Source organism: Xiphophorus maculatus, chromosome 2, assembly GCF_002775205.1.
Source record: "Xiphophorus maculatus strain JP 163 A chromosome 2, X_maculatus-5.0-male, whole genome shotgun sequence".
NCBI lineage: Eukaryota > Metazoa > Chordata > Actinopteri > Cyprinodontiformes > Poeciliidae > Xiphophorus > Xiphophorus maculatus.
The window spans coordinates 18,959,576-18,987,504 of NC_036444.1; the positions used below are offsets into that span (position 1 = coordinate 18,959,576).

The 27,929-nt window shown below is 37.5% G+C and overlaps 1 protein-coding gene across 1 annotated transcript; it reads left to right on the forward strand.

Annotated features, from left to right (window-relative positions):
* Nucleotides 1–528: 528 nt before the first annotated feature.
* On the forward strand, nt 529–27,834 carry LOC102216993 (aryl hydrocarbon receptor nuclear translocator-like protein 1). The gene is made up of 20 exons (XM_005796242.2): nt 529–644; nt 8,501–8,682; nt 9,586–9,649; nt 11,232–11,379; nt 11,602–11,622; nt 11,778–11,810; nt 12,412–12,441; nt 12,838–12,995; nt 13,938–14,017; nt 14,131–14,223; nt 15,169–15,286; nt 15,654–15,803; nt 18,285–18,531; nt 19,476–19,582; nt 19,662–19,812; nt 19,908–19,987; nt 20,103–20,211; nt 23,030–23,123; nt 23,857–23,941; nt 24,033–27,834. The coding sequence occupies exons 3-20, from the start codon at nt 9,604–9,606 to the stop codon at nt 24,188–24,190; spliced, it is 1,908 nt and encodes a 635-aa protein (XP_005796299.1). The 5' UTR covers nt 529–644; nt 8,501–8,682; nt 9,586–9,603; the 3' UTR covers nt 24,191–27,834.
* The last annotated feature ends 95 nt before the right edge of the window (nt 27,835–27,929 follow it).

Sequence of the window (27,929 nt, forward strand, 5' to 3'; positions counted from 1 at the left end):
GCGTAATTGTGCAAGATGGATGAAAAATAATAACACTTTTTTTCTTGAAGTCTTAGATGATGAGAAATATAACAATACACATTTAAAAATAAAAAACGCATTCCAACTTAACACTAAAATGATAAATGAAATTCTAAATCTAAAATGGATAAATAAAAATCTAAACTGAGAACAAAATGTAAAATAAAAAATAGTAAAAATGCTTAAATATATATAAAATATATCGTTTGATCCACACTAAATAGAAGTATAGAAGAAGACTGCAAATAAATCTATTTAAAGACTGAAAGTAATAATAAGGGCTATCGGGCAGAGAGCCAGCTAAATGGCCTGTTGCATTGTGTTTTTTCCGTAACACGTTCACACACAAATTGGCCTCTGCATTCCGTTCAAATCTCACCATGATTGGCCAGCTACCGCGTCCGTCACAATCCACCATCCTGAACTTGGATCTGATTGGCTTGAGAGACGCCGACGGCGGAATGGCGAACACCATTGGTTGAAAAACTAGGTTAGTGGTCCGACAGGCATGACGGCGAAGAGAAACTGGGTCACCGATTGAAAATCGTTTATGTCACAGTTCTCCGTGTTGCTATCGCATATTACGAGCGAGTTTCAATGGACAGACGGACTTTATCGTACATGTAAGTACAATATGCTGTCGATTTTGTGCTTTATTAATAACAAGCATCTGCGGCTTTACCGGGCGTTTTATCCGTGATGGATATCGTCGATGTTTTCCCAGCTCTGTGGTCATGTCAGTGCGGTTTTGTGGAGCAGGAGGAAGGACGTTAGCTCACTGGCCAAGTCATGACAGTTTGCGTTCCGCTGCTAGCTGTTACAAAATGCTAATATTAGCCAGTGAGACAATTTGTACATGTGGGGAAAAGATGAACACGACACTATTGTTCCGGGAGATGGTTTCAACTGTTGCCAGAAATTGTTGAGACTTTAGTTACGGTCGGGCACAGGTATGTGCCGGTTGAAATGTTAGCCAGGCATGACCTCAGTTTTCAGTGCTGCTAGCACGCTAGCAATGTAAACAGGCCTTGGTGGGTATCTAGTACACCGTGTCTTCGAGAGCATCCATCCTGCTGCGATAACTTTTGAACTCCCTAACCAGTGAGGACACGGTACTCTGAAAGGGCAGACTCGTATTTTTGGTTATAAAACGTCATGACACATCAGAGGTGTTGACTATGGCTATATATATATAGATATATATTTAATAATAAAAATGTGGCGATAATCTCGCGAGGGTGATAAATCAATGCAAATTTGCCAACTTTAAAATAAATTGTTGATATTATGTTCACTGTGTAATATTTTGAGCATGAGCTTGTTTTTGTTTTCTGTTTACACAAGGACTTGACTCTGATTAATTCATTGCTGTGGATAAAAGATGTATTTATGTATGCGAGTTTATTCTGAAGGAGAACAAAAAAATTAAAATGATGAAAGATTATTTCTGTAGCTTAAACTCTAGCCTTTAAAAAGTTACGACCCAACATAATTAATGCAAAAATCCTTATTGAAAGAAATTGTAGATATTGGTGCGACAACAAACTGCCTTGAATGAACGTTCTGCATTCAAGTAAATGTCACCCAATTGATCTGCCATGGACTTCTTATGTAGCACAAAATATCACCTTCATAACTGCATAATTTGATATTTTCATAGTTAAAAACAGCACAAGATAATATTCTGCCTGGAAACAAAACATTCACCTTGCATTTTAACCCTACAACTAGGAAATAAATTATTTATTTTTTTATGGAACTTGAAACTGGATCTTTTGTGGATTAATTAGGATATGATTTGAATAGATTATTTTTTGTTATATAGGTACATGATCAAAAAACCATTTGATTGTCTGGTTTCTAACCAAAACATTATTAATTAGCCCCATCTGCAAAATTGATAATGGCATAGAGTGGCACAGATGCCTTTTGTGTATTTATGTGGCCACTGGAAATTCTCGCAACTGTTATCTAAAATTACAAATGAAAGTTGTTTTTTTTGTTATTTTTTTTAAGGTGACTTAAGTGAGTAGTGTAATCATCAATAAAGAGGTCAGAATACCATTGGTACCATTTGAGTTATCAACAATTGGAGTTAATGAGAGTTTCAAACACTTCAGTTTTTTTTGCTTTTATATATATATATAAATTTCACAGAAAAATAATATCTTGAGAACTCTGCACTACCGGCAGTGTATGATGACCAGGAAAAGTGCTAGTGGCAACTTTTACTGTATTTACTTGTAAAGTTTGAGCTTGACTCTGCTAATGACCTCAAATGAAACTTAATGGTGTTCCAGTTAAGTGGAATTTGATAACCGACATGCTCGGTCACCGAGCTAACACATAGTAGCAACACAAACTAGTAATGAGTTTCCCTGGATTTTGAACTTGCAAACATTCAAGGTGGCTTTACTGTGTGAAGGTTTTTAAATGAGAAACAAACGTGTTAAACAATGTTCTGATGGTGCTTTTGGTTTTATGTGGCAGGCGGCCATATTGGCATTTGAGATCAGGATTGGGAAGAAACATACGAACGTATGAATTTCCAGCTGGGAATTCTAGTTTCATTGGACCTTTTTACTCTGGGTTTCCAATTTGAAACATTAAATTTGTAAACGTGCATAGTAAAATTGATTTTAATAAAATCGATGTCGTTTTATTTCGACTATATGTGGCTGACACCAGGTAGATTGTAAAGTCTACAACTTTTGTTTTTTAATATAGGCATTAATTTTGTGGCTTTATTTTTATCAGCAGCTTATGTATTAACCTTTTCGTGACAGAAATTAGTTCTTTGGTGAACTTCAGACTTACACGTGTTGCTCTTTTTGTTTCTAAATAAGAAGCAATATACACTAGTGCTTATCTATGGTGGAATGTTGCCACAAAGGCATTGTGATAACATAATTTTGCTGTTATGATTTGCCAAAGCTGTTGACTATAAAGACTCGATTACAAAGACAATTAGTGATTTCTGTAAAAAAACAAAGTGACAGCCAAGGATAAAAGTAGGACAGTGGGTGGTGCGACAGAAACTGTTACAAAAATTGTGGTCAGCCTGGTTGCCCCACTATGACTTATTGTGTATAATTATGTGATTTCTCTTTTTTTTTCTCAGTATGGAAACTTGATGAGTCATACAGAAAGACCAAATTTGTGGCTAGAGAGGTGGAAGGCTTTCTCTTGTAGGTTGTCTGAATGTGCCCTCTGATTATCACATATTGTCTGCATTTCTAACGTCAAGTCCGCCAGTGACGCACTAAAGTTATCATCACGTCATTAAACTCTGTCACATTGACCTATTTATGTTTTTATTGCATTTCTTTATTAATGAAATTAAATGCTGAGTCACCACTTCTGTCTCCTTGGCTCAAGACTGCCATTTAACACTGAATGTAGCTAAATATTGTTCAATTAATGTCACTCGTATGACTTTTAGCAAAACATAAGAAAAATATTTATTTGCGATACTAGTGCTCAAAATTTTGATGATAGCAATTAACCAAAATTTCCCTTTACCAATGTACAATGTCCTTACCAAACTTTCAACTTTAGCATCTCAGGAACCCAAAGATGTAAATCAGGGGACGGTATTAAGGGTAGTTTGTCCAAACCAACTGGACAAATATATTATTAATGTGCCAAGTTTCCACGTATTACACTTCACATATTTCCTGCTGAAGAATTTAAGCATTCCTTAACCCTCCTTTTATGTCCCAGGTCAAATTGACCTGTTTTAAAGTTTAAATTTTTTTTTAAAATAGTTGGAAGTATTTTTTTTGCATGAAACTTTTTCTATTTGTCTCAATAAGTGCACTCTACATATAAATTAAAATTTTATTCATTTTACACATTTGTACCAACCCCTAGGTCTACTTTTTACATAGATACTGTTCGGGTCAATTTGACCCGGCAGTTAGGTTAAAGTGCAAAAAAAGATTAAAAAATGTCCAATTCTTTATGTTTCCTTGCAACTATGAACCATATTTCACCACACAAACACACCACACGCATACATGCACACCCCGACACACACGAGCCCACTTTCTCACTCTTCTCTTTACTTCACTAGGAAACTGAGAGAAAGCAGGTGTTCATACAACCTTTGACGGAAATCTTTTCTGTTCCCGTGGACAAACTCCACCCACACTGAGTGGACACTCAGCAGAAGTGGAGGGAAACATAAATACTCTCTGCATGACTCATTTATCTTGATTTTAATCAGTGGGTCAATTTGACACTGAACAGTATTTGTGTCTCAAATTCAATTATAAAGATCACCCATTGAAAAAAAAAGTGTAATATAAAAAGATTTACCAAAGATCAATTTCAAGGAAATTATAGTTCTTTTGTGTCTAGGTTTTTTTCAGTGGACATTAAAAATGTAAATTCCATTTTTTATGTCCAAATGAGTAAATGAGCAGGTTGTCGTCATTGATCCTTAATTTCTGAGAAATAAAAAAAACATCATTGCACAAATATTGATCGAAATGGTTAGTATTGGAGTTAATAATCAGATACAAAAATGTTTTGGAGGAATTTTTTAGTTTCTGACACCATTGCATGATTAAACACTCCCCGGGTCAAATTGACCCATGAACATTTTTGCTGTACCCTAGAAACCAACATAACAGGAGGATTAAGACATGTTGTATTACACACAGATATTGTTCAGGTCTTGTGTTAACCATTGCAGGGAATGTTCATAGAGATCAAAACATGCTAATAAAATAACTAAAGCCAATAAAAGTTTACAGTGAAGATTGCAGCTTTTTACAGACCCACCAGCTTTTATGAGCATTCTGCTTGTTTGGGTTTCCGCTTTTTCATAAAAAGTTGTAAGCAAACAGATAAATTGTACCAAGGCTAATCTAGGTCTACTAAAGTCAATGTGCTTCTAAATCAAAAATACTTGTATCACAAACAACTTATTGTTTAAAAAAAAAAGACCTGAATTGCCAACATTTTAAGTGGCTCTTACTCTGCTTCTTCTCTTTTATAATAGTTCCATGCCACAGACATGGTGACAGGATCCTGCTCAGTGTTTGACAGCAGATGTGCTATAGAGCAGCTGATGTGCAACCAAAGATGGTCGGTCGATGATGCGATGTGCAACTGATGCTGTGGCCCGTTCTGATACTGATCCATCAAAAATATCTTGATCAGGAACATGTTCCAATACCAGAGATCAGATTGTTGATTAGGTGTTTGCAAATCAGCAACAAGGCTTCCCCTCCCACGCACCTGAAAGCGTTTATTTATTGCCACCAGTAAGCAATCACAACTAGAAAGCTTTGCCAAGTCAAACAATTCATGTTATTCTGATATGTAGTGTCTGATAAGGGCTGCATTGAACCTTCCTTATTGACCATATGCTTTTTCTTCACATGTTAAACATGGTTTGTCACCTTTTGTACACAGTTACAAAAGAGTACACAGAGTAGAATGACACATGCACATTTGATCAAGATGAACTCATTGACTTATGGCTGATCATTTAGAGCAGGGGTGCCCAAAGTCGGTCCTCGAGGGCCGACATCCTGCATGATTTAGTTCTCTCCCTGGTTTAACACACCTAAATCAAATGAGGGGACATTAGAAGGCCTAAGAATAACATTGACGTGCTGAAAAGGTCGTTGCTACCACCAGGGAGAGAACTAAAATGTGCAGGATGCCGGCCCTCGAGGACCGACTTTGGGCACCCCTGATTTGGAGATTATTTCACGGGCTTGTTTTATTGCCAGAGTTCAGATGTTAAAATAGCATCATATGTGATTTTTAATTGTCTGGTGAGGTTGAATATTTTTCTAAACAACCTTTGCTCTATTCACTTTGAGTACTCAGCCTTTTCCAATATTCTTCTAGCAAAGGAAACTCTGAAAATGAGGACATTGCTGTTCAAATCTGTTTGTGGACTTCTGTTTTTAAAAGAAGCCTGTGTTTAGGACTGTGGTCTGCAGCCTTTACAATCCTAAGTGCCATTTTTGCCCTCTGTCCACATACATAAAACTAATTTTGCAGTGCAAAACCATTGTAAAAAGACAGTTTATCATGTTAGACAAATGTCTAAAATAAGACATTTGCAGTCTTTTTTAGATAACATCACTTTTTCTTTTAAAATAAAGTAAAAAAAACTTTTTGGAAAAAGATGCATGCAATTTTTTTTCTATGGGTTGTTTATAAATATGGGATATTATATAGAAAAAAGACATGAATGAGACCCTAAAGACATGAAAATGGATCTAAAAATATTAGTACTGTTCATGTCACTTGGTTGTGGAAATTAAGTTCAAGTTCATTTAAAATGGCTCAAACCTGAATTTATTAGCTCTATTAAAACACAAAAAATACACACAGTTTGTTCTTTTCTTAGCTCATGATTCTTCAGGTTAGGCGGAAGATTCCTCTATCAATTTGGGTCCAAAGTCTGTTGATGAAGAAATAACATGATGCCTCAGTACTAGACTTTTGGACTACTCAGTCCTAAAACATAAGGAAATTTCCTGCGCTGTTTACCTTTGCTGTCAAAGCTTTCAGGATTTATTGAGAGTGAGTCCAGTTCATCATCAGAGACTCCATGTGGTTTAGAAAGTTCTAAAAATATTAAAACGTTTTAAAGCTTGTTTTTTTTTTTGTTTGTTGTTGTTTTTTACCTCAGGCTCAGTTTATGATTTTTATTTGATTTATTGTCCTTTTGTTGAACTGCAGAAAAGCATTCAGTGAAATTGAAGTGGGAAGTGGATCAGTTAAAGTGATGGGGCGAGTGGGATTGATCATAAATATTGTGCGAGGGGATTAAAAAACATAGCCCTGCAAAGTGCTTGGAAGGACAACATTTGTCAGAGTAACATCTTTAATCTCAGTAAGCAACATTTTACTGGACTAATATGATGAAAGCTATTTGCTTCACCTGTCAGAAGCTTTAATTTTGTTTGGCTGATGTGGGTAATGATGAATTTCTTTTATTAAAACATATCTTTTTCTCATCTGCCACTCTGTGCATTTTTTGCTTTTATGGCTGTAATCCATCTTCTCCTTGTTTTTAATTGATGTGTAGATGTTACCTTGTTGTTCTCATTCCCATGCTTGCTAAACACTCATGTAATTTGACCCAGAAAAGCTTGGAATTTGTTTATTTGTAAGGAGATTAGGCCAATTTGTGTCCTCTGACAATTATAAAGGGGAAATTCCACATAGGTCCTATCTTTTTTTCCCCCCAGAAATGTCTCATTTTGTCAACATAATTTCCCAACAATGCCCTTGTGAAAACATGTCGACCATATAACAGATATGTTTGATTGAATTGTTTCCCACCCGTTAAAAAAATCTGAAAAACCGTCATGATTGAAGTGGAAGCGTTGAGAAGCTCCAGCAGCCATTTTGCTCTGAGGATCCTTCCTTGTTTCATCAGCAGGTCTGCTGGCTGCTCGTGGATTTCTGAGTGGGTGTGGAGTGTGGAGCAGGGAGAAAAGAGCTGAATGTCTTGCTGACTCACTGATGAGGTAGAAGTAGGTGGTGGATGGAAATCGAGGCTGACTGGTTTGAGACCATAGAGACTGAGTGACCCAGTTTCCATTCCAGCACCAGTTCCTTTTAGTATTCAATCATGACATGGTGGGTTTCCCACCCTTCTGGATCACTGCTTTGTCCCTGTAGTGGGGCGCTCTGGTCATGCATTTACCTATTATTAACAGCCTGTGATTTATTTTTTTTAAATGCCTTTTTGTGAACTTGTTTTTTTTGTTCTTCTCTGTGTTAAACATTTTCCTGGTAAATAGTATAAATATTGATTAGTGCCACTTTTTCCCCCAATAAATGTTTCCAGTTTTTACATGCTAAGAGGCAGAAATTTTTTGTAACATTTTAAAGTGGTTCTCAAAAATAGTTCTTTAGACTCTTGGGAGACCTTTTTCCCAATTTTAAATCTCTTTTTATCGACCATATTTAAATGAATATGTTAAGTTTTGTATAGACTTATTTGATAAAGGGTAAATAATTATATGAATTAAAGAAATAGGGTATGTTTTATATCTGCACTCCCCTAAAATCTAACAAATGTTGCCCTCACTGGCATTCTGCATGTAGCTGCCTAGAAACCAGTTGGCAGAAATGGCGCCGCTGTCTTGGACTTGAAATTAGAAAGCACAGCCATGCTTGCTTTTGTTTTAAGATTAAAAAAAATGTGCAGGCTTTATCAGATAGTGTTCTCCAAAACACAAGGACTGAATGTGAACTACAAAAAATAACTTGGAAGTCTTTTTAGCTTGAGCCACCTTTCTTTTTGAACGAGTGTTTGCACCTTACAGACAAGTTTCCAAGAGCATCTGGTTTTGTCGTCATGGAAGTTTTAGTAAGATTCTCAAATAATTGCATAAAACCACTGTAACTGCACAGATTACGTATGTTTAATGTGTTTTTATTACATATTTTTACAAGAGATTACTTTTTGACTCCCTTTTTTTCCCCCTCTTTTTAGAGGCAGACAGGCCAGACCAGCTGTATAAGGATCAGATCATATTAAGGCAAACCACATCAAAGCGGATAAAAGTAGGTCAGACTGAATCAAACCAGACTCGGAGCAGATCAGAACGAAGTGGACCAGACTGATCCAGACGACACCAGGCGCATCCAGGAAGCCTGTTCAAGTTTCCTTTCCAGGTATCTGAAGCAGCTCTGTTTTCCACTTGTCACAAGTTCCCTCCAAAAATATAACAAATGTGGACTAGGTGTTTACTGAAGGTAAATTAAGGAAACATGGTGATCCTTTCTGAAATGTTCCTACTCAGATGGATCACAAATGCCAAATCATACAGATCATTACATTGTAGCATCGTCCTGTAACGGTAATCAGTTCATACACAATCATGAACTGATTGTGTACAATTTTTAGTTTCTGTGAAATTTTCAAAACTTTGCATTACAAAGTTTTGAAGATTAGCAGTAAAGTATTTTCAGTTCAAATATACATCTTTATAGGTATGACCATTTGCCAGCATATTAATTCAGTGATGCAGAAGAATATAAAAAAAAATTTTTTTGAAGAGTTGTGAGTCTTTTCTCCAACAATTTAGAGTCTATTGTTACTGCTACCAATTTTCAAAGTTTCATATGAACTAAAGTCTTTTTATTATTATTTGGAACAATGTTTGTGTAAAAACCGGGTCAAAACGCAGACGTTTGTTTATGTTACTAATCTGCAGGCTTAAAGAAAAGCGAAAACAGCAAGTTAGCATGAAAGGCCTTACTGACATTAAAGCACAATGGTGGAATGGTAATGATCTTGGCTCAGTTTGCAGCCAGACCACCTCAATTTCCTAAAATCTGAGTCAGCAATTAATAATGAGCTAATTTGACAGATTACTCACTTGTTTGGTTGTATCTGACAGATTACCTCCTTTACTGATGACTATATTAGTAATTGAAGAACCCTGCTGCTTCTGGTTATTTTATGATTACTAGAACGTCTGACTTGCTAAACGGTAAAGTCTTTTTACTTTGACTATAAAAGCTCCACATCTCTTGTCTGAAGGTCTTAAAACGGATCCTTTTGTGTGTCTACAGTTGAGGGCTCAAGAGTGGATGGAAGGAGATGATTTTAATACAGAGGCTGTGATGAACATCTGTGGTGAGTGTGACCTCTTTACACGCTGCAGCTTTTAGCAGTAAATCTCTTAAGTTTTCTTTACATGCAGTATTTTATTTAACTCTGGAAGATTTTGCAGAAATTTCCAGAGTTAATGTGATTTAAACATCATTATTTTGAGAGTTCTGCAGTCAGAACAAACATGACTAGTCCTGCACATGCTGTGGTTTGTTAGTCAGCATCGTACCTACAAATGTGAACACTCAGTCATAACAATCATCACTCCTGTGAAACTTTTGCTGTTGGTCTGACTCACCTGTGCACGGTTTACTTATTCCTTTCTGGAGAGCATGTGATGAAGACTAAATCTTCAGAGCTTGATTCACAGAAACGTTACAGGATGTTTGCACTCAGTGAATCACAGCAATTTACAGATTGCACATTTGCCCAATTCAAATTTGCTCTGGAAACCAATTACCGTCTCTTTGCACTTGCACACTGTGCTCATATATAACTGAGGTTTCATGCACAGATGTAGACAAGAAACTGCTGATATTTATGTAAATTACCGGCTTTGCAAAAAGTACCTAGACCTCAATTATCAGTGCTGTTTGTCAGACACTCTGAGCAAATCTGCAGAGTTTGAGTTTTGATAATAGAGCACCCACATCTAGAAAGGCAGAACTTAATAAATTACACTTATTTCTGTAATTAACAGTGACTATGATTTTTTTCTGATTAATTCCTTCGTTTATGGTGTAAAAGTAATAAAAACCCAGAATTTAGTTCCTCAGAAAATTAAAATAACTTCGTGGCCTGCTAAAAGCCATGTACACATACAGTTTATGCACTCAATACTTTGCTGGCGTTCTTTTTGCATAAATGTCGTCTATACAGAGGCAATCAGCCTGTGGCATGCTGACATGTTAATTGTGGCTTCACAATCCTCTCAAAGCTCTCCATTCCTGCTACATAAGAACCTTCTTTCTACAAAATTGTATTTTTTCCTTTCATCAGACTTTAATATTTTTAAATACAGCACTAACAACCATCTTTCTTAGCATGGGCCACTAATGGCTGAACCTTGCTATGTATAGTGTTAATAACATTCAGTTCAACATCTGACAAGTCAGCACTCTGGATTGTGTTGACCGTAAAATGGCCAAAATATACTTTTTTCTCCTGAATCTATTTTTCTAATGCTGTAATATTCAGTCAGTTTCTGACAAAAGAACTGATTTCCATCAGCTTTAAACCATTTTTGACCATATTAATAGAAATAAACACTTGAAACATCTCTCTGTGTGTGATGAATCCATTTATTGTCCTAGTTCCACATTTAGAATTGGATTGGTGAAATAAATATTTTTTAATCACATTCTAATTTGGGCTGCAGCAGTAATTCAACATTTGTTATCTGATTATATTGCTCCAGGTTGACTGTGCAAACCTGACAGCACATTATGATTTCAGAACAGATGGTGATTTACATGCTAGGGAATCAGATGCTGAGGAAGAAGCCATCTACTATTTGGTGCTAAAAGCAACTATAGTTCTACCACAACATATTTTCCCAAATCACTTTTGAGTATTTTAAAGTTTTTGGTAACTCTAACTCCTGCAGATGACCTGATGGCAGACCAGCGGATGGACATCTCGTCTACAATGACTGACTTCATGTCCCCCAGCTCCACTGATCTCATCTCCAGCTCCATCAGCACGCCTGGCATGGACTACAACCGCAAGAGGAAAGGCAGCAGCACGGACTACCAGTAAGGATACAGACACCACAGAGTTTGTTCATTTTCAAATAGCAGCAAATAGTCAGACAGTAGCAATGAACTGAAACATGTTTCCGTCTCATCTGTTTCTGTTAGCTCTTGTTTAACACAGGAAACGAAACACCTGCAGCTTGTGTGTCTTCACATCTTAGACATTGTAAACATTCTCATCATTTCAATGATATTATTAATAAATGTTTACTTTTTTTTCAGAATTGATGGCTTCTCATTTGAGTAAGTTCAAACAATATTCTGTTAATTTATTTATAACAAGTCTGAAAATATCAATAAACCAAATGTTATATTCAACGATGGTATTTAATTATACTGACATTCTGTTGCTGTTTTAAAATTTTCCAGTGAAATATTTTTTTCCCTCTCCATCTTAGTGACATGGATCCAGATAAGGATAAACTGGGGAGGTAAGACTTTTTTTTTTCTTGTAAAGTTCTGGCTTTTTAATTATTCTCCATTGATATTTTAAATAGATAATATTTTCTTGATTTAGTTTATTATGTTAGATCTTATTTTTTTCATATATTAAGCCATTTTCTTACCCATAGTGTACATAGTGATTGGAAAATACTAGTATTATTACTACACTAAATACTACACAAATGACATTTGGTTTATTTTACTCCTTAAGAAGTCTTTAATAAGTGTCAGTAATTGTCTTGTACTGTTGGAAAATAAATTCCAGCCCTTTAGGATGATTACATATGAAAAAAAATACAAAATCAAGACCTCTTTCTAAGCAGGAAGAATTGGGTGGAGTGGAAATTGTCCCCATTGTTGCGCCTTCTTTAAAGAGACAAAGTGAAGCGGGGCTCGACAGATTGTACAGTTGAATAAAATCTTCCATTGACCTTGTTGCGTAACCATAAAATGAGGTTACAGAACCTGTTAGGTTTGCTGAGGGCCAAATTCTTCCATTCTCACTTTTTTGTCTGTGCACCTGCAGAAACCATAATGTTTTTTTGCAGGATCACTTTTTCCTTTCTAATGCTTCTTCTTGTCTTTCAGTGACCACCAGGGCAGGATTAAGAATGCCAGGTACAAACGCTGCTCTTCTTTCCTCTCTCTCATTACTATCTAATCTCTCTTTCACTGACTCAGTGCCACTGGCCTGATTGAAAACAGAGCTTTGTAAGATGTAGTTATTAGGAAGGAAAGCCCTATAAGGGCACATCTAATGGTTAATTAGAATCTGATACAGCATGCTGTTGATGTGAAAGCAGAACAGACAAGTTGGTCAGTTTCCCTCAACTTTAGTCTTTCTTACAATCAAGGATGAATTGCCTACCTAAAGATTTTTTTTTTTTATTGGCTTGCTAATTCACAGTACAAGAAAGCAACTCGGCTCTGTGGAAAATTAGTTCACTTCTTTGAATTCTGGATTTAGTTGTTTTGACAAGAAGAGTAACTGTTTTCTGTATTCCTCCCTCACAGAGAGGCTCACAGTCAGATTGAGAAACGTCGGAGAGACAAGATGAACAGCTTCATCGACGAGCTGGCCTCTCTTGTACCCACTTGTAACGCAATGTCCCGCAAACTGGATAAGCTGACGGTCCTGCGTATGGCGGTGCAGCACATGAAGACACTCAGAGGTTAGCATAAGGGGCAAGATGTGCTTTAGTGGTATATGAACATTCGCTGAGAGAGTAAAGTCTCTATTATAAATACAGGGGAAGTAAAAAAAAGTAGATATCTGGAAGTGTACAGTTGATTTACAAAGGTGCATCTAGAAAACTTTAAATATCATTATTAACAGCAGAGGCTTCAGTGCAAATTAGATGAAGGCCACTATTAACTGGGCTTCTTTTAGGCCTGAGTTTGAAATTAACCAAAATATTTTGTATTATGAGTTTCGCATTTTTGAATGGAAATACAGAAGTATTTTTTTTTTAAATAGCAAAATATCATTATTATCATTATTTTTATTTCTATTACAACTATAAAATTACTTTATAGTAGGTTAAAATGTTTTAATTTCTTTTGATACAGTGGAATATGTCTAGTCTTCTTATCTCTTTAATTGTTACTCAGAGTAAGAATTTTATACAATTTCACCTTTTATTTGATCTTAAGGAGGGGAAAAAACATTTTAAATTAATCATTTCTTACCAGTTTTATTTTTTTAATATGATAAAATCAGTTTCCGGAAACTTGGCAGGAATATCCTTTTATAACATAATTCCTGGGCGTTTGCTCTTGTTGACAAGGACAGAACGTTTGGTCATTTGTAATCTCCCATTTCCAAAGAGCTGGAAAATCTAAAGATTATGAAAGTGTGTTCTTTCCAAAACTGATCAAGGGATGGAAAATTAGTTATGAAAGCCAGAAATTTCAGCAGCTGCGCAAACATTTAGATCACTTTTGTTTGGGCGAGTTTTTATTAGACTTACTTCAAATATAGAACTGTATTGGTTGTTAAAAGGAAGTTCAGTTGCTGTTAGTTGATTAAAAAGAAGTGGTTTTGAATTTTACATGAAAAGAAATAATTACATGTGCAGGTGCAGTTTGAATATCCACTGATGCTCTGATTTCAGGTGCAGCTAACCCATACACAGAGGCAAACTACAAACCTTCCTTTCTGTCAGATGATGAACTAAAGCATTTGATATTAAGGGTGAGTGAGTAATGCTCCTGCAGTAGTTTTACAGTTCGAGTTTAGTTGCCAATATTATTAGACAAAGCATTAAACAGCTGTCTCTATAATTGTGTTTTGCGTTTATGACGCAGGCTGCTGATGGTTTCCTGTTTGTGGTCGGCTGCGATCGTGGCAAAATCCTTTTTGTTTCCGAATCCGTGTACAAGATTCTGAACTACAGCCAGGTATGCTGACATGTAAAATGGAGACACATGAGGATAAAATATTTGCATGTATGATCAATTTTGAGTTTTTGGTACACTGTATGATGCAAATTTTTGTGGAAGCTGTTCATTTTCAGAAACCTTTTCATAAGATATCACTGCTGGAGTACAAATAGCATCATAAACTGAATCACTATACAGTAAAACGGATCATTTATTGGAAATGCGTGCTTTTAACAAGAGGGAAACATAATTTTAATGTGCAGTGGAGTGCAGTTTGAGATGTTTAACAAACAAGGATATGGTTCTTAGAGTGGGGGGAAATGAATTACCTTTGGTATTTTCCAAGTCTAAATTATGACAAAAACCAAAAGGTAAATCAAGTATTGAAAAACATTTGTTTTCTCACCTTTCTACATATAAAACTTTTAAAAACATAAAAAATGTGTTAAAAGCTCAGAAATATGCAGAACATTCCAAGTGATTATACACAGAGTTATAAAGCAAAAGTGGAAATAATATTGAAAATGTTAGAGACAAAACAACTTTCAAGATCTTAACTATGTTCATCTGAGATGAAGAAGCTAATCACAACAAAACAAGCATGAATTCTTCAGATGAAATAACTTTTAGCCTCTCTCACAGAGTATTTATAACAGCAGCCTTAGAACACAGTCTGTACATTATCAATAAAAGCAATAATATACTAGAAGTAGGTAAATTGTAAGATATATCTGATGTTCTCAAGAAAATATCTTCATTTTCTGCTTTAAATGTTGATACAGTAGCATAACTCGCGCTTTGCTTTCTAAAAGGAAGATACGATTTGTACAACTCGCTGCATGTTGTCGTCACAGTAAAACAACTGAATTATGCAGAGCTTACAAATTTATCAGTGTTGTTAATCTATGCATATGTTCTTTCTTTTTGTTTTTATATGTCATCTGGTTCTGCTGTCGTCTCAAGAATGACCTGATAGGTCAGAGTCTGTTTGACTACCTTCACCCCAAGGACATCGCTAAAGTCAAAGAACAGCTGTCGTCTTCAGATACAGCGCCACGAGAGAGACTTATTGACGCTAAAAGTAAGCAAGGACAAGCACATATCATCTGTTTTGCAGAGCTTGAGATCCTCCCTCTGAATTTATGTCTTAATCTGCTTTGCGATCCCAAGAGGGGGAAAAAAAACCTGGCACAGTCAGCAATATTCAGGCATTAGAAACAAACTGTTCAACTTCATTACTTTCTGAAGATCAGAAATTTTACCAAGCCTATTTGGATGAATAAGAAGTGACAGAAAATGGGCAACAGCTAAAACTAGCAACTGAATTTTGTCTCAACAATACTAGAAGGATGATTGCTTTACAATTATTTCGTAGATCTTTTTTGAAACGTGGAAAAAATTGCATTTTTCAAAGCTTTTGTCCTAATTTGAATTGTTTGTAATTTCAGCCGGTCTTCCTGTGAAGACGGATATCACTCCCGGTCCATCTCGACTCTGTTCTGGAGCCAGACGGTCGTTCTTCTGCAGGATGAAGTGCAACAGACCTTCTGTCAAAGTAGAAGATAAAGACTTCCCCTCCACTTGCTCCAAGAAGAAAGGTAGCAAGAAATTAAAAACATACATCTACAGCTGTCAACCAAAATGAATTCAGGTTTCTTACAGCAACACCTGCAGCCTTCTTGTGCTGCTTTCATAACTTACTTTTTGGCTTATATCATTTTATATTGCCAATAGTTCTCTCTTCACCTTACCTCACATTCAAAGGGTGTAGTTTTGTTGCAAAACTAAAAGCTTCTATTTTCTGATGTCTTTTTATTTTTAGTTGCCTCTTTAGCTAAAAAAAGGAATCACACTTCAGTTGACAGATCAGTTTTTCCATTAGAAAACAGAGGAAGTTTGCCTGCTTGAATTTGTTCACCTATTGTTTTATAGAAGGTTCCATACCATACAGCAGCACTAACTGCAGTTGTTTCCTATGATATAAAATAACGCAATGAAAGGGAATTGTTGCATGGTTTTCAGATTTACATGTTTAAAATCTGAACAGTGTGATGTGCATTTCTATCCAGCTGCCCCTGACTCAAGTTTGTAAAACTACTTTTTGTTGTGATTGCAACTGACACTCCTGTGGGGCATGCAACATTTGCCATAGAACCAAAGTGTAATTTTTTTATTTCGCCCCCAAAGAGAGAACAGTTTTATTAACTTATTGTTTCACACTTGCGCTGTTTCGTTCAGTTTAAATTCCTCAAAAATGTGAGTTCAGCTCATGGATGCGTTCGTCCACAACACTGATTTAATGTACATGTTTTTGGACTGTGGGACACAGAGAACATAGAAACTCCACATTGAAAAGGTTCTTTCAATGTGGAACAATGAATTGAACTTATGACCTCCTTGCTGAGAGTCATGTGTGAAGCTTGATATTTGACGGCGAAATCACTCTGTGTTATTTTGCAGCACCCAGTGCATTGGAAGTCCTTCCACTAAAGCTGAATGAGGTGTTTTTATAGTCAATATTCTGCATTTCCACTGCTGACCAACCTGCAGGAATTTTGTCTCAGTAAAACCTAAACTCTCCACTTTTGAGTGTATTCCATTCACCATTATGTGTGTTAAATCTAGTCAGCATAAACTTTTTTATTTTTTTTTTACATTGACTTTTAATACAAAATCTTCCTTAGATCATCGGAGGGTTTTCCTGAAACAAGGTCTCTGTGCTGCGGAGGCCTGAGGACAAATGAGTCACTCAGATGGTTGTGTGTGACCCAGCTTAGTCAGTGGTGGGATTTGCTGAAGCATCATTGATTTGTGAAGACATTTGTAGAGTAAAGTCATTCTGCACAATGGATAAAGCCACTGTAAATTTATTTTATTTTTAACATTCCACTGAATAGTTTAATGTGATGCACTTTGACGTCCTCCTGTTGTTCTGTGTTGGTACCAGAAAGCTTCTGTCATGCACTAAGCTACCTATTTAAAGGAAATATGTTTCAGTGGTTATTGCTTTGAATAGAGGCTGAGTGAACTAATGCAAATTTACAATTCAAATAAGCAAAGTAAGAAAGTCCATTTCTTACTCGAGACTAAATAATCTGCACTGCTTCCTTAGTCTGTTATTTCTTCTTTTTTTTGCAGCTTCAGATAAACAAATAAAATACACTAATTTAGACTTGATAGATTTAGAAATGAGTCTCAGTGCTGTTGCTAAAATATGTTTTTGTGTGCATAAACTTTTAGAAACAAAAGAGGAGCAATAGTTTACTGTTACCTTTCATGAAAAGAACTACAGGATTGATACCTACATTTTGTTTGCCAGGTTGGAATTTTTAAAAATTTCACTTCCCGTTAAAATAATGAAGTATACAGAAATGCAGTTTTTAAACATTAATGACTAAGTAAGGTAAATAGTGTATATACAATTAGCATATTTATTTAGGTCATTATTTTCTAATTTACAAATATTTTTCTGGTCTTGTATTTGAGCTTAAAAAATGTTTGTAGAATAATTTTTTTCCAGTAAATTTTGTCATTGACATCCCTACTTATTCTTATAAGACAACAACAACAACCTTCTTGTTATTAAATTTTAACATGAAACCCAAATGTGTATCATGCTAACACAAGTATTTAAAATAGGTTCGTTATTTGGTTCTCAAGACATGACATATAAGCAAATAATTGCTCTTTAAATATTTTATCTACATTAATAAGAACATAAAAACATATATCTTATATTCACATGAAATTCCTCAGAAATCACTAAAATATGTTGAGGGTTTGACCTTTGACACAGATTTTTTTGACTGTTTTGTATTGTTTTAGTTGTCTGACCTGATTCTAATAGGTTTTTGTGGCCTTTGAATAATAATAGTAATAATATCCAACTTTGGATTTTACATCTCTTGATACCTTTGGACATATCTGAATTTATTATCATAATTCAAGCATTTTGATTTCAACTTCATTGAATTGAATTGAAATATGTAATTTCAACCCTTAAGCAAAGGAATGATTTATTATTATTTTTTTACTTCTATTTTTTTTTCTCAATCTCTTTTACTCCTGTCTCATTTCAGCTGACCGGAAGAGTTTCTGCACCATCCACAGCACAGGGTACCTAAAAAGCTGGCCACCCACAAAGATGGGGCTGGACGAAGACAACGAGCCCGACAACGAGGGCTGCAACCTGAGCTGCCTGGTGGCCATCGGCCGCCTACACCCCCACATCGTCCCCCAGCCTAGCCCGGCCGACATCAGGGTGAAGCCCACAGAATACGTCTCCAGGCACGCCATCGACGGCAAGTTTGTCTTTGTCGACCAGAGGTGAGAACGGGGAGTCTTTTTTTTTTTTTAAGCAAAAAAATATATATATAATTAGGTTTTACTTTATAGTTGCGTTGCTTGGTTTTTATGCCGAAATGTTTTACATGTATTTTGAAAGATGAAAGTCTTATTACAACATTTTCTTTTTTTCTCATTTTGAGATGACCAGGTTTTATAAGGACTATTACAGATATGGTGACGATGCAAGTTAATATGTAGCTATTAAGTAAAAAATCAGGACTAATGATCATCATTTACACAAAATTTGTGTGATTGTTGTTGGATTTTGACAAGAGGAAATCATTAACTGTGGCTGCCTTAAAGACTTGTTAACAATATTATTAATGACAATGACATTGTTTCTAAGGGCAGAAAACCTTTCATAAAAGCACTTTGTTGTCTTGAATTATAAATAAATCTCTATTGTGCTCAACCTTTATCAAATTTCTACTAAATTCAAAATCAAGTGCATCAAATCACACTTGATTCCTTTGATGTGCTTCATTTCTCTCTGATGCATTTAGAGAGAAATTTGGTCATTTCCAGTAACTTACCTGCTATTCACCAGTCAGATCTGATCAGGGGAAAATAACTGCCAATCAGTGCTTTACTAAAGGGGATTTTCTGCAGGAAATTGTCGAACGAAAATCTAACCAGAAAAGAAACATTAATCACTTAAAGCTTAAAGTTACTCCACAACTCCTGAACAGTTCACAAACATTAATTTTTAACTTTGAAACAAACTGCTCTCTAAAGCAGATCTTTTGGTTGGTGTATTTAGTTTAGTTGTTGATGGAAAGTTGCAGCTAATGCCAGTAGATCTACTGGCAAAAATAAGTCATCAAATATTTTCCTGGGGGGTAAAAACATTCTACATTCTCTGTATTAAACTTGTCAAAAGTCAAACACCATCGACCTAAAGTCAATGATTTCCATGTCTCCAGAGCAACAGCTATCCTCGCCTACCTGCCCCAAGAGCTGCTCGGAACCTCCTTCTACGAATATTTTCACCAAGATGACATCAGCCACCTGGCCGAGTGTCACAGACAAGGTATCGTCTGAAAGTGAAACAGAGTAATAATCCCATCGGAGGAGGGGGGAAGCATAAATCGTGGTTTCTGTGTCCTCAGTGCTGCAGATGAGAGAAAAGATCAACACCAACTGTTACAAATTCAAAATCAAAGATGGCTCCTTCATCACGTTGAGGAGCAGATGGTTCAGCTTCATGAACCCCTGGACCAAGGAGGTGGAGTACATCGTCTCTACTAACACAGTCGTATCGTGAGTATCCGCACACCCGAAAGCTTTAGCTTCATTTCTGCAGACCTCGCACTGGAAGGCGGATCATCTTTCCATCTGTGCTTTTCCCCCTGTAGGTGTCCGATAATGGAAGGATCAGATTACCCTCAGTCGGCTGCGTCTCCGCAGAGCATGGACAGCGTTCTAACCTCAGAGGGTAAAACAGCTGAAAAGAGAAACATGCTAACACTGAAGCATACCCTGTGGTGAGAGCCTATATGTTGTTGCGCTGTATAAATGACATATATCCTGTTTTCGTGCCGATTTTGCAGGCGGGGGGAGACGGGCTTTGCAGACCGTTCCCGGCATCCCGGGCGGCACGAGAGCGGGAGCCGGGAAGATCGGACGCATGATAGCGGAGGAAGTGATGGAGATTCAGAGGTGAGGGGGAGCAGATCGAGCCTGTGTCATTTTTCAAAACCGATCAAGCAGGAAAACACAGATATTCCTGTAATGGAAAATCAGTGAGGCCTGGTTCGTAAGGCAGATGGTTACGTGAAGCCAAGGCACGATTTAACCGCTATTAAAAGCCTTTTGTTCAAGCTGGCAGTACGGGAGCATCTGTGGGGAAATTGTGAACAGAATTTGACCTTTATTATATAATTTCACACAGTTTGTAATGAATCATTCTTCATCATATGAAAAATACCAACCATGAGGTAAATGGGGAGTCATCGCATGGTGAGTACAGGGAGAAATAGGACAACATGTTGCACTCATCTGGAGAGTTTATTGTGAGGACTTAAATCTCGAACAGTGGCATGTGCACATTTATAGCCCAGTGGAGTCAAATCTCCTCTACTGACATATTTCAGAAGTTGGGTTTTATAATTTACAGTGGTTAATTTTAACATAAAAAAAAATCTTTGGTGCTTCCTACAAGGATAGTTCACTCTTCGAAGAGTCTGAGGTGAGTGAGTTTGTGTGTTGTTGCAATGGTGTAGAAACTATCATCTCACTATAAATGGGAACAAATGTGAGGTGGTGGAGGAGCATAAACACTTCTGTGGTTGCCTAGACAACAGACTGGGTAACACTCATGGTGTCCACAAAAAGGGGCAGAGTAGAGTGAGTGAGAATGCTTTAGGTCAGGGGGGTTAAGTTGACCCGTCAGACTGTCAGTTCCTGAAACGACACACAAAAATACAACTCATAAAACTGCACGCGAGGTCATTTCGACCCATCCAGACCGCGCACAGAGTAAAAATATCTTCTCTTAAGAGGGCTAATGACTCTTTGAAGAAATGTAGAAAAGGAAAGTTACAAAATATCTGATTTCCATGTGTGGTTAATAACTGAATTGATGTTTGAGTTATAATTAAAATACATACAGTAAGATGGAAACTGTGGTTCTTTTCCATGAATATCTGATGGAAAAGAGCGCGGCATTGTGAAATTCAATAAAACCTCCCAAGTTTTTACGACACATTCCTCGGGCCGGATGCACATAAAACGTTTCCGTTTACCGTAGGCCAGGGGTCTCAAACTCAATTTACCCGGGGGCTGCTGGAGGTAGAGTCTGGGTGAGGCTGGGCCGCATTCACACACACGGTCTCCTCAGCCGAACCTTTCTTATTGCCTATTACCATATTTGGCCGTAGTCAGGTGCTGTAACAGCCCTAATTGTGTAGTGTCTCTTTAAGATACTCTAGTATTGCTAATGATGTCAGAAGTATGCGCCACGGCTTCTCTGTAGAGAACGTGGGAGAAACGTGGTAGACGGACATGTTAGCTCCCTAACTTTTTAGTAATGTTACGGGTTGTTTGGACGCTGCTCAATTTTCATGTCTGATAATATAGCAGCCGTTCAACCGGGCTTGTAAGGTTGGTGAAGAGTGTGTTTATTAAAAGGCAACACTGTGGAATTCCCAGTACCAGTGTGGTTGTGAGTTTTTGACCGTCCTGACGAATCTGCCACCTCCTCTCCTCCCTTAAACACAACCCAAGCGTTACAGCGCCTCACCTTAATTACGTTACACTGATCCGCAACTTCCGAGTCTAGACTGGATGCTGAAGCACGTGAAGCGGGAGTGGCCGCGGAAATTGCGAATGTACCGCATGCAAATAATGACAAATAGAAAATCCAAATAGGCCTGGCCAATGTCCCGCCCCCGAGAGCAATATACTCCACCGTGATTGGTAAGTTCGTTCAGCTCTGCCCACAACACTGAAAAGTGCCAATTATATCAAACTCGCGGGCCGCACTAACATTAAACTTTCATATTAAGGCGGGGGCCACAAACTATCGTCCCGAGGGCCGCAGTTGGCCCGCGGGCCGCAAGTTTGAGACCCCTGCCGTAGGCCTTTCAAATGGGAAAGATCTTCTCTGTAATTAACCATTATTACAATCAGCGCCTAATGCAAACTGTATGACAGTTTAAAAACCTGGAAGAACTGTGGGGATATTTTTATAAGACAGGTATCTGCGTTAGTGTCTGACTCACACTTAGCTGGAAAACTGATTAATCTAATGGAACAAAGACGGGTTTCTACTAAAGACTACTACATAAAGTTTGTTGGCTGTGACTTGTGGGGGAAAACAGCAGAATTTTTTTTTTTACCCTGTAAGACTCAGTAACTATCTGAACTGCATTTTGTTTTTTCAACACGTCGCTAGCATGCTGGGTCAATTGGCAAAGTTCTGTTTTGGTAGGATATCTAAAACCAATCTTCCATCCAGTCAGTCAGTCTGACTCCATTACTGGGATGTAAATGAAAGCAATCAAAGCATCTCGACAGGTCAGTGATGGGACTTCCTCATACTGACCAGTCAGCCTGACCCTCACGAACGGTGTATGTTTTCCCTTCATGCTGAATTATTAAATAGAAATGGCTTTTGCCACCAGAGGCTGTTTTCCCATTACATGAAAAATGTAATTGCATACATTCTTACAAGTCTTTCTGGGTATATTCAGCTTGCAAAACCCAGCTTTGCAAGCTGTGCATACACAAATAAAATGTGATTTATTATAATTTTTTTTAAAATTGGTTTTCCCTCTGCAATGTGTGTCTAATACAACGAGCAGCTGTTTGTGTGGCTTTCGATCTCAGGTCGTCTGTATCGTTGAATCTTTTTGTGCGTTTTTACAAAATTAAAATGAACAAAGCTGGAATTTGTATTTATTTATTTTTTTGTTCTTTTGAGGCCTGGGAGTGTATTTTATTTCAGGAGAACTGAAGGTGTGTGTTTCTCTCTCAGGATTCGAGGTTCATCTCCTTCCAGCTGTGGTTCCAGCCCTCTGAATATAACCAGCACCCCTCCGCCCGACACCTGCTCACCGGGGGGCAAGAAGGTAACAGAAAATGACACATATTACGGCAGAGATTTAATTTAACCCTGCAAGAGCCGGACAATGAAAAACATGAAAAAAAAAAAAAAAAAAAGTTCAACCTTGTTGATTTTTTTTTTATAGGATTATTTACTATGGGTATGTTTTCAGTTTATTTTTACTTTATTGCCAACAAAAAAACAGGCAATTTATATACAAACATTTTAATCCTGAGACTTTGGTTTCACATCATTTTTCATACCTAGAATCCAATTTGTTCTATATGTAATCACACAAGGTATGGCAAGGCAGGGTTTTTTTTTTATAACATTTTCTGCAAAAGTAATAAAAATGACATATGTTCAAGACTCTGCAAGGTAGGGGAAGGTAATTGTATTTATATAGCACATTTTCAGTGCTGTAAAGATCACGCCCCCAAAATTTGAAAACTGTTTATTACTTTTAGAATAATCAGGTGTAGAAATTCACAGAGATCTTGACTCGGTCAGTTTTTTAGGTTGTGAATGCTGGTGACCAAGTGGGGGAAGTTCATACGCACGTTTCCTGTCCAATAGCATTCCAAGTCTACACAACAGGGCACAATGGATAAATTTGAGTAAAAAAAAATTTAAAAAGGCAACATTTGTTCTTTTTTTTTTTCTTGTGATGTTGTAATCCACATATGAGTTTAGGAATCTTTCTGAAGAAGCGTCTTGTCTTGCTTTCACATTAAACCTGTGAGTTTTGGTCTCTCTAGATTCAGAACGGTGGGACCCCTGACCTGCCGAGCATCCCTGGACCCGATTCTGTGGGCTACCCTTACTCCAACCAGTCCATCATGAGTGAGTTGCGACACTACTGCTTACACTTTAGGCAGTTGCTGTGTTTTTGTGCCTGAACATAATTTTCTCATTAACCCGCTTGTCTGTTTAGGTGATAATTCCCACCTGAGCATAGATATTATGGACGAGCCTGGCTCCAGCAGCCCCAGCAACGACGAGGCGGCCATGGCGGTCATCATGTCCCTGCTGGAGGCGGACGCCGGCCTCGGCGGCCCCGTCGACTTCAGCGACCTACCTTGGCCTTTGTGAGGAATCCGGAAGGGAAGATTTGGAGCCACTGATGGAGAGAGTTCAGTCATTCAGATTTTTTTCTTTATTTTTTTTTATTTTTGTCCCCCCGTCCTCTACTGGATCTCCTGTTTCCTGCCATCTGTACACAACTACACCGAAAAAAAAAAAAGAGTGGCGTCTTAAAAAAGAGTATTTTGAGTCTGTAAATACTGAAGATTTTTATTCCCAGAAGAGATGTCTCCAGTTCAGGCTGGACGGTTTAGACTTTCACGCCTACTTTTTTGATTCATCATTCCTCGTAGGTGGGCCTGACAAACCGTTGGGGGATTTCAAAGCTCCCAAAACGACGCATCGTTTTTCCGGTGTTGGTTGCCTGCAGATCGGGCGCCTCGTCAAGCGAGAGGCAGTCGTCGTCCAGATCATGGAAGCATACGTTACAGAACTGTGGTGCTAACATGAGGATGCTCCTTCTCCGACTGACCCCTGTCCAACAGTGGCTCTGGGACCCTCCACCCCCACCACCACCAACAAACACAGGTCAACGACCAACCCCGCACCCCCTCACAGAAAAATAACCCACCCAGGACTCCTGACACTTTCAAAGACTGCAGTTTGTTGTGGGATCAAGTGTCGTTCAGTGGGGAGCGCTTGATTTCCGCTCCACGCTGCGGTCGTTTATGTCCAGGTTTCCCTAAAACTGTGTACAAATGAAGCGCCCACCCTCTAAAGACGGCTGTTCCAGCAAGCTGGAAGCAAACTTAAATCGGTTTGAAAGTTTACTCTGAATAAGCAAGGTGCAGTTTTAGTTTTGGGCATCATTTTTAAAAAGCCGCCTTGCTGATGTTTCCTGAACTAACATGTACGTAAAAAGGGTTTCTTCCCAACTATTCTGAGTTCGATTTGACAAACGGATGAAAAACAGAACATTTAACCCAACACAGCCTGCAGTGCTTCACGTGAAACGTAATAAAACAGTGATAAAAAAACATAAATTGATATCCTAGAATCCATGTGGCTCAGTAGACGTCGTATCAGGTCCCCAAAACACAATGGAAGCCAGTCCTTCGATGCTTTTTCAACGTTTAAAAAGCTCTGCTAAAGTGACAAGGTTGTCATTTCTCCCTCCAGCCTCGTCATCCGCTGGCCTCAAAGATTTGGTTGTAGCTCAGCTGCAATAGTTTTATTCCAGGTGAAGCAATTATATGTTGATTTGGACTCATTTGTCGGTGTGACGCGGAGGAATGACATCCTTTTTTATAAACCTGAAGACTTGTGAAGACCACCTACTACTACTAATGTTTCAGCCATCAGAATGCCACAGCGCTGCTTTCCAAACTGCTGCAGCAAAGAAACAGACCTTAATCCAATAACAAGCTTTATAGAGTCAGGGTTTTTTTTATATCTATATTTGTATTTCAACTCTTTTTAAGAATAATAGACTATGGGTCACAGGGTTTGCACTCTCACATCCTCCATCTGCTCTAAAGAAGCACTTCAGGCTGTATGTGATTAAATTCTGTTCTGTTCGACGGATTTTGGCTCCAATTTCATTCATAACCTTCCTGATGAAACAACTTTAGTTTGTGAAGTTAAAAGAAAAAGCAGTTCACTGTCTTAAATTCGATCAACTTGACTCCTAAAAGTGAGCAGATGTTGCGTTGGCTGCACTTTGCTATCAATCAAACTACCTGCTGAATGAGACGGATCCAGTCGCGGATCAATAACCACCTTCGTTAGAGACGGCCACATAGAGCCTCTGAGTAAAGTTTTGCTTTCGTGTCTGTTTCTCTGCTCCATCATCATGGATATCTATATCTGCAACATAACCTCATCGCCTCGCCAGAACACACCCAGCCACCGAGACGAGTTTATTTTACGTAGAAGAGGTTCGAGCATCTCGACACCTGCCTGTGTGGAAAAAACCAAAAGTGGATTCTGCAAATAAACGTGGCTTATTTCTGAAAAGCATTGAACATAGAATATTAAAGGCTTTTTTTTTTTTTTTAGTATTCTGACAGTATTATTAAAACTATATATCCCCGCCCTTATTTATAACGGGATTATTTAAACTAAGAAATGCTAAATACTAAAGGTGGAAGCCTGCTTTTTAATTTAAAGGAGGACTTTGCAACATGCACAGCAGTGAACACAGGAAATACTGTTCAGTTTTAAATAGTGGAGAATTTTTTTATAAAAATTTTTTTTCCCCTCATCGTTTGGCAATTTTCGTCCGTCTTTACCTGGAAATGTAGGAGCAACATGTTTATCTGTACCTCAAAGTCAACATTACAGTTACTTTGACGTCTGACATTAAGTTTGTTTTTTTTTATTTATTTGAAAGTCATAGTCTGCTGTCAGAAAACTGTGCCTTGCAGACATATTCATAGCCCTGGACTTTAGGCACATTTTGTCTGGTTCCAAATACTTTTTTTCAAATAAAAATCCGATGAAGGGTAAATTAATCTCAGACGAATCGATGCGTTTTTGTCCGCAGATTATTGTTGGGAAGGATTGAGTTATAGCTCTGGCTCCGTGTTGGTGAATCTCTGCTCTGTCGTCAATCCTCCTAAAGCTTTTCCTTCAGTGTTTCAATATTTATTTTTATATGGCTTTCTTCAACAATAAAACCAGGTTTAATGTGACAAAATATGAAAAGGTTATAAAATGATGGCTCCAATGTCTCTCAGTGCAAAGACACTTGGTTATCCTGCTTAGAGCAGCAGTTTTTTTTTCCCAAGCGGTTTTTGGAAGTAAAACGAATGAAACTGCGGTTTAGTAGTGTGTTTTTACAATATTTTACAATTATGAGCTTTTATTTTTGTCTACATTGCTGATGAAAACATTGTAAATAAAAATCAACGGATACCAATGGTTTAAGAACACGGTTAAATAATGGAGATACAAATTGGGGAAGGGACAAATTTCCCCAGATCACTGAAATGTAATTGCAGGAGATTAAAACTGCGGCTTTTTTTTCTAGGTGTTCATGTTACCCTGTAGCTTGAAAATATTTGTTTTGCTATAAAATGTATTGCTTCATAACAAAAGCCGTGGAGGCGACCAAAAACACAACATTTAACCGGAAGCAGGGAGCCATCCTCTGGAACGATTCTTGCAGTGCATGGCACTTATTTTTTTATGGTCAAATTAAGACATTCCTCTTTAAATGCTTTTACCTTTTAAAGCCAGCAGTAACCCTTTAAATTATTTAACTCGAGATGATCCAGATTTCATCTTCTGCCAACATTGTTTTATGATTAAAAGCAAATCTGATGCAGATGAGTCACAAGCGTTATTTTTCCATGCAGGCGGTACGTTTTGATGCCTAACTCTGAAACCTTCGCAGTTCTTTAAGTTGTTGTTTTTTTTTTTTTTTTTTTTTTTAAATACCCTTTCCTCCCTCCAATCAGAGAGCAGCTGGCGAGGCGCCCTCCGTTTCTGTCCCACTCGGTTTCTGATTCAGTGTTTGTACTCTACACACTACAAGAAAGTGTTTCCCTTTGTTTATATTACTCTCCCCACCTGACAATAATGTATCAAATCTTTAAATATTATCATGTTAAGAGTATACTTTATGCAAATATATATGAGTATGATGAGTGTGTTGTATGTATCAGCAGTGAAATATTTTTAAAATAAAAAAATTATTTGTTTCTGTCATAGCCGGATTGTCTGAGCGCTTGTATTCTGCGTGGTTTCTACCCGACGGCCTCGGTCGGCCAATCAGAGCGGCCCGGTTGTATTTTTAAATGATGTT